This window comes from Rhipicephalus microplus, chromosome 2 (assembly GCF_043290135.1).
Source record: "Rhipicephalus microplus isolate Deutch F79 chromosome 2, USDA_Rmic, whole genome shotgun sequence".
Classification (NCBI taxonomy): Eukaryota; Metazoa; Arthropoda; class Arachnida; order Ixodida; family Ixodidae; genus Rhipicephalus; species Rhipicephalus microplus.
The window spans coordinates 155152754-155160227 of NC_134701.1; the positions used below are offsets into that span (position 1 = coordinate 155152754).

At 43.2% G+C, this 7474-nt stretch overlaps 1 protein-coding gene across 1 annotated transcript; it reads left to right on the forward strand.

The window, feature by feature from the left end:
• Nucleotides 1–2831: 2831 nt before the first annotated feature.
• LOC119169707 (isatin hydrolase-like) lies at nucleotides 2832–6664 on the forward strand. Its single transcript, XM_075886920.1, has 3 exons — nucleotides 2832–3148; nucleotides 4380–4644; nucleotides 6254–6664. Exons 1-3 carry the CDS (start codon nucleotides 2907–2909, stop codon nucleotides 6569–6571), a joined length of 825 nt encoding a protein of 274 aa, XP_075743035.1. The 5' UTR covers nucleotides 2832–2906; the 3' UTR covers nucleotides 6572–6664.
• Nucleotides 6665–7474: the final 810 nt, after the last annotated feature.

The window sequence follows — 7474 nt, forward strand, 5'->3', positions numbered from 1 at the left end:
GTTATGAACCATGATTTCAGCAGATCACCAATCACTGTGTATTTGCTTACAGACGAATTCGCGTGTGAAGCTTGCGTTTACTTCCAATTCGAGAGGATCTTTGAAATATAATAAAAATGTACCGTGTTCGTAATCTGAGCATGTATGCCTCTGAGCACTATTGCTTCCTTCGTCAAGCATTCTAGATTGCCTTATTTCACATGAAGTCAGTTTCTCTGCATGAAAACATGCAGGAGAAACAAACTTAGCGTAAAGTTTATTCTTTGACGGCGAACACAGCACCAGGAAGTTATTTTGGCAGATAGCGAAGTATTATTCGTCGCCCCATTGGCGCTGTGCTACCGGTTCGTCATTATTCCCACCTTGCTGCTTTCGTCAGTCAAAAGCCGCTTTTGCACGTATGCAGTGCTGTCGCATCGCATTTTCTAGCTAGTCGCTCTCATACTTATAGCGGCAATGTACCAGGCAAGGAAAGATTTACGCGGCCTGGTCTGCTCACGTGAAGCTTCAAAAATAGGAAACTGAATCAGAAAATGTTAGAAGGAACCAGCTGCTGCGCTGGGAAAGCCGCAAGCTGCGTTTGTAAGTGTTCATCGGCACTGCGACCTTTCGACACTGTAGCTGCGATACGACAGTCCGGCGCAACCAAATGTCTGGTAGCGCATCTTATCAGTTTGATGCACGGGCACTATCCTTGTGAGACGTGATCTGGTGCTATGTTTTCAGAAGAGTTAATGCGCGGCCAGTAGATAACATCGAATCGTCCCTAATGTACGTGTTTTGCACGTGCGATGTACTGCTGTTGTATTCACGTAAAAGGTGTTTTATGCTCGTGCCACAAATATAATTTATTGCCTTATATGAAGTGACTTGTTCGTACGTTACATTGTGCGGAACTTCAAAGGACGCAGGCTGGCAAATGCGTGCTACTGATGACTACAGGGCATGGTACTTGCATACCTTTATTACGATGTATAGGCAAATTACTTAGAGCTACCATTGTTAGATATCGATTCCGGAATCTTAATTATGAAAATTGCCTGACTTCAATGACTCAAAACAGCAGTATGATTACGAAGAGACGCCGTAGTGATGGGCTCCAGAAAGTTTCATCATCTGGCATTCTTAAAACCTGCATCTAAAGCTAGGCACACGGGTCTCAAGCATGGTGCCAGAATCTCTATTTCAACACCATAGGCGTCCTGATGTCTCAAATTTCGATCTGTGAATAACAAACATCATAAAATTTGCTACAATCTAAATTGCGACTTATTATGCGAATATTCAAATGTGCATCTTTTATCAAGTCGTTATAGAGTAAGTGCAATGCAGGCTGTTTACGTCTGGCTGCAATGGGTGCTTCAGATTTTGACTCAACTTCAGTATGAACGAAGTAAAATAACGTTTCCTCAGGAATGATATTAGGTCTTGATTTTTTTTTACTATTTCAGAAAAGAGTTTCAACTTTCTACCTCTTTACAACATATAAAACATTTTATATGAAAGCATTCTCAACATAACAATAAAATACATCGATGCCCGTATTTTGCCAACGTGGACTTGTATCAGTGCGTTTCACTTTGCTAAATGAGCCATCTCGCCTGCATTCATGCTAGACTACGTTCAGTGCTCATATTTGAAAGAAGAAGCATTGTGTACAGGGCGGGCGCCGACTCTAAATTCGTGTATGTTTGAAAAGACACAAAGAAAAGCAATCGATAGCACAAGGTTAGAACACCTGATTAAAAGGAAACAAAAATCCGAAAAATCTTGGCATGAACTCGTTTTGTACGCAGAATTGTTCATTACGTACGCAGAATTGGAAACTGTCACAGTAGTATACTTCAGGACGCACCACAACAAAACCCATCACACACAGAGTGCGAACATTTCAGACAATTAAAAGTCTAGACCAGTGAATCATGATAACATAACTACCTCTAAGCTTCCTGTCTAGCAGATGCAAATCTATTCGGCAACAAGAAGTCCCTGATTTCTGTTACTTTGACACTCTCTTTACTGCTTTCTTGTCGTCTTTAACAAGCTGGACGTGGTTCTCCTTAGAGAAAACACCCAAAAACCGGTGTTTACACAGCTCTTTGCTGTGTTTTTTTTATGTTTTTACACAAACGCTAACAAAATCGCAACATGTCAATCCACTCATACTTCAAACAAACCAGTTCTTGTTATAGGTTTTTCACGTTTTTTGCTAGCTAGCTTTCTGCTCAATTTAGCAGTGCGTAACAAATCCACACTAAAACACTCTCCATCTTCAAGGTGTTTATAGTTTGTAAAATCAAAATGCTTCTAGATGGAGTTACTGTACTGTTCTCAACTCCGTTGTTCCGTTGTTGAAAATTGCTGATCCATTCAGGTAGACCGTCTCACGAATGCGCCACTCTCTTCATATACTTCTCTCACTGGCAGGAACCCCACAGGGAGAGTACGTTGACCTCAAAAGACGACTGCTTGTTGTTTTCAACTACGCTTGAGATTAGTGCCGTCCGCAAAAGTCTCGAAACGCGCCAGTCTTTATCACTTACACCCGGTGCTCTTCATCTTCGCCAATCGCTTGCGAGTGCAGTCAGCTGTCAGATGTCCTGACTGCCTATAACCCCCTCCCCCTGCACTTTATTCTTTAATTCTATTAGGTGAATGCGGGTGTTGAAGACCCATCGTGAACTTTTAGTTGTCACACATTCCTTATCCTGACCCGCATCTCTCCTTTCCTTTGGAAATATTTTTTGCACCGGCATCTGCTCATCGAAGAACACCTGCCTCAGATAGCAGGCGATAAGGAAACCAGCCGTTAAAAGCGGAGTGCCGACGTTGTGAGCGGCGGGTTGTTTCATGAAGCGATTTCATTTCGTGTTCATCTCAGGTTAAATACTTTAATTTTTTTAGCTATGACGCGGGCTGTACCTTTAAGGTTTCTTGCAAGTGAAGTGGCGGTGGTTCTGTTCACTATCTGCGGTCTGTTGAACCTAGGCCACGGAGATGTGCTTGGTGGACTCGTGCCGGCACCGTTGTGCGAGAGATACAACGTGGTGGACCTGTCGCACAATTTCGACAACAGGACGATATATTGGGACGACAACGCCTATTACAAGCTCAACGTGACAATCTACAACGACACGAGAGCCGGATGGTAGGCCAAACGCATTTTCGCTTACACCACGCGCAACGCAAGCGACGCAGGAAAAATAACGAAAAAATAGGAGATCTATAGCCTGAGCTTTTTATTTTCGGGCGAATGTGTCACTGGCAAACTAGAGCGTTTAACAGAAGAGGACAGAGAATGGAAGGTCATGTCATGTGTGTTGACACACACCTAAGTGTTCGAATGTATGAGAATATATTGTTATAATGATTAATTGACATTATTGTAGGAATATGTAGGAGACTATAGGTATGAAAGAGGTCGAGTTATTGTGTTTGCGGCTATTCACATAAATTGTTTATGGTATTATTATTAGTTATCACTAAGTTGCCTAAACAGTCTGTTTAAATTCATATATGCTGCTTCATTTTTTCACATCCATTCACCATACTTTTCTTCATTTTAGGAATCAGTGCCACATGAGTCCTCGCAGTTTTTAATGTGTGGTCACTGTGGACGGTATCAGACAATCCGTGCCTCTGGAGGTCAATTATTCATCGTGAAAACTTTTAGATTCTTTCGGAACTTTAAAACTCCCACACGGTGTGTCTTTTACTGGTTTCCCTGCACAAATCTTTTTTTATTATTTTTGTTTCCTGATACAGAAAAAGAATGGAGACGAAAGGCCGATGCAGAAGAGTGGAATTTTTAGTAGACTTTCCATTTGGCCAAAGTCTGAACTTCCTATCTTTCACTACACATTTTGTTGTGCAATCGAGCATCACTTCACCATTCATGCTTTCTCTGTTGTGGCAAAGGGAAAGAGAAGGGGGCACAAGGCCGACGAATGCGGACCTTCATTACGAACATACATGCTACTGTGTATATGGATTATCATCGTTGACACCTCGTTCTACAATATTGACAGCCATCTCCACATGGAAGTCGGAATTATTGGACCCTGTTCATATGCACGGCACGTCCAAACTGCGCTGAAAACGCTGACGTGTTTTTTTTTTTTTGTTTTTTTTGGGGGGGGGGGGGAGGGGGGTCTGACAGAACTTATGGAAAAGATGTAACGATGGGCAGTTTCTTTCTTTATTTATTTTCTCCTAATTTTTTCGGTCTTACCCCAATGCCGATCAGTGAATCGGACTGTTACTATGTTTGTTCGCATGCCCCTTTAAACAAAGAAAAAAGGTACCCTTGTTAACTAGTCTGCATTCTTTTTTTCTGTTTCACATAGTTCGAGTTCACATAGTTCATTTTTATTGTCCAGGTTCCAAGAGGATGTCATGGAAGAAGCTATACATGGGGGAACTCATCTTGATTCTCCTGTGCACTTCTATATGGGAGGCTGGGATGCCACGCAGATTCCTCTGGATAGATTGTTGTTCCTGCCAATGGCAATTGTGGATGTGAGGGACCAAGTATTGCAAAATGTCGACTACCTGCTCTCCGTGGACGATATACTGCGTTGGGAGGACAGCAATGGACCGCTTCCCAGTGGTTGCCTTTTCGTGGTTCACACAGGACTTTCCAAGGTATTGTAACTGAGATAATGTTAACGTGAAACATTTCGCGTGAAGTAGTTAACGTACAGCAAATAGTTCTTGGTTGCCTTCATTCATTTTTGCCAGTGGCTGTTTCTTTTTTCATGTGCTAAGCAACGGCAACTTTTTCAGCATTCTCAAAAGGACCTTACGGTTGCAAGTAATGCTCGTGTAGCAAACTTGTACCAACTCTTTTGTTGGAAAAATTATTACTTAGGGGAGCCCAGCCCCCCCCAAACAGCCCTTTGGTAGTAAAACCGCTTGCACAAAGTTCCCAGGCGGCGTCTCTTAACTGGCCTAATTGGCAAAATTTTATTTCGGGTATGTTGTATGTGCTGAAATGAGCCTAGCAAGAAAACTTCTAAATACGACATTGTGCAATAACATATATAGTTGGTGTAAAACCACTTAGTGTTACCTGACTTCAGCCTCTTTCCTACCTCTCTCCCTCTTGTCCCCTCCCTCTTATTTTCATGAAATAGAAAGCTTAGCTCTTGTGTGAATCTTGCTATGTAAAGCACGCAGCAATGCATTTGCGATGCCGCATATGTTTAACTTCGAGCAAGTGTTACGATGTCCATTGACTCCTTGTATAATTCTAGTAACAATGATTACTCCATTTCGGCAGGTAATAGGCATTACTTGCTAAAACCCCGAGATGACTGAGCTATGCCATAGTGAAGGGCTTTGGAAATTTTGACCATTTTCGGTTCAATAACGTGAACCTAATCGAAGTACACGGGCCTCTATCGTTTTTCGCATTCACCAGAATGCGACCACCACGTATGACATCAAATCCTCAACTTTCGAGTTGTCAACCGAGCACTGCAAGCCGAAGGGGTCGTGTGTAATACGAGGGTGCACCAAGCACGTCGACCACAGCGACGCCTGAAGTATACCTTTTGCATAATGATGTACGTACAGCGCTAACTCTACTAAATTCACTCTATTAAGCTATATTTTTTACTCGCACGTATGGCGAGCTCTCATTTTATAACGCAGACGTCCACCAAGACGAGAAAAGAGGTTTTGTTTGGCAAGCTCATGCACCTAGCACATATATAGGCTGCGTTTGTTGACGCACTCAAGCGGATCGAGAAGCGCTCGAACGTAGGCGGTGGTGCCGTAGAAGACATAATTATGTCATACTTATTGCGTTAATATAAGCGCGCGTGGCGAAGACTACACGATCAACCATAACCAATATAAAAGAACACTAGCCGACAGTTAATCAGCGTCAGTCAAACAGCCACCATTTTAGCTAGCACTTCTAAAGACCAAATAAAAAGCCAGAGCAGTCCACTGTAAAGCTCCACTCAGCCAGCTGTCGCCTTGCTATTAGCTAACTGCAAGACAAGAGTTGCACTTAAAAAAACAAGAAGCACGACCCTTTCTTAAGAGAAGTCAAACCTGCACAACGATTCGTGAGCACAACATTTTTCTTGTGCAGTTAATTTAAGAAAAGCTCCCTGCAGTCAATTGTTGCTTTTTCTCTCTCTCTCTCTCTGAGACGAAAAGAGAAAACGTGCCATAAAATCTATCGGTGACAAAGAGTACACAAGCAAAGCCCTTGCGTACGCATGTGGTTGATCTCGTGCAGCACTGGCCGAACCGCACCGCGTACATGGGCATCGACGAGAACGGGGTGAAGCATTTCCCTGCCATACACCCAGAGGCGGCCTCTTTCCTGGCGGCGCATCGGAGTGTGTACGGTGTCGGTGTGGACACGCCTTCGATCGACGCGGCGCACGACGATGCAGCACACCGGGCAGTCTCAGCGGCGAACATCTTCATCCTCGAGAACCTTGTGGGCTTGGAGAAGTTGCCACCGAAAGGAGCCCGCGCAATCGTGCTGCCGCTAAAGATGGATGGGGCGAGCGGTTCACCTGTACGCGTGGTCGCACTCACCCCACCGTAAAGTGCTACTGTGTTCTTGGCGGTCTGAATCGATCTTCACTCTACTAAGCCTCCAACCACTACAGCTGCAGATATAAAGTATTTTAAACATTCAGATATGCTTTGAAATTTTTGTTCTATATCAGTTCCAGTGTTACACCACGCAGAATGATTTCGCTGAAACGTCTGTGTCATACTGAAAAGAAGTGCTACTTGAACAAAGACTTAAAGAGAAAGCCACAGAGCACTTACTAACAACGTTTTTTGTTTTTTTAAGAGCGTCCTACATGCATATGACAACAGCGTATGTCACCGCAAATTATCGTTATTATCTAGAACCAATATGAACCAACGAATGATAGAAAAAATTAGCAATTTCATATCACAAGAAGAATGCGCTTGTGAAACTGTTCAATATTATTAACAGCACTGAATCATGTCACACACAAAAATGCAAGCTGAGTCCGAAAACAGCATGAACGTTTGGCTGACACACGTGTCTCCTCCTTTCTTAATGCCTCGATTACATTCTTTGTTCGTTGCTGTGCTTGTAAATGATGTCTTTGTCACAAAGTACGGGCTGGCACGCACTTTTCGCGTGCCAGCCCAAACTTTGCGTTCTTTATTATCTTTGTATGTGCCAATTTACACTTCGCAAGTGTTTAGCCAAGGTTCGATGGTAACGAGTCAAAATGAGTACTAGAAAGACCGGGCATGAAAAAGCACACCAGGACCACGGCGCTGACTAATAACAACCAAATGGGCTTATTTCCTCAGCCAGGTTTCTGAGCGCATGCGGGAACGCTGTCGACACATTTTGAATATTCAATGTTCTAAATGCAATCCATATTAATGTTATGAGGTAACGAGAGTTTTATGCAGCAGCAATGTGTAGGCATAGGCTTTCGCATCACCCTACATGTTC

What these genes read in the sequence shown, in the direction of transcription:
- LOC119169707 (XM_075886920.1), top strand. Translation starts at nt 2,907, where the DNA reads ATGACGCGGGCTGTACCTTTAAGGTTTCTTGCAAGTGAAGTGGCGGTG. An exon ending in AACGACACGAGAGCCGGATG is followed by an intron (nt 3,149 to 4,379) that starts GTAGGCCAAACG and finishes TTTATTGTCCAG; the next exon opens with GTTCCAAGAGGATGTCATGG. An exon ending in TTCACACAGGACTTTCCAAG is followed by an intron (nt 4,645 to 6,253) that starts GTATTGTAACTG and finishes GATCTCGTGCAG; the next exon opens with CACTGGCCGAACCGCACCGC.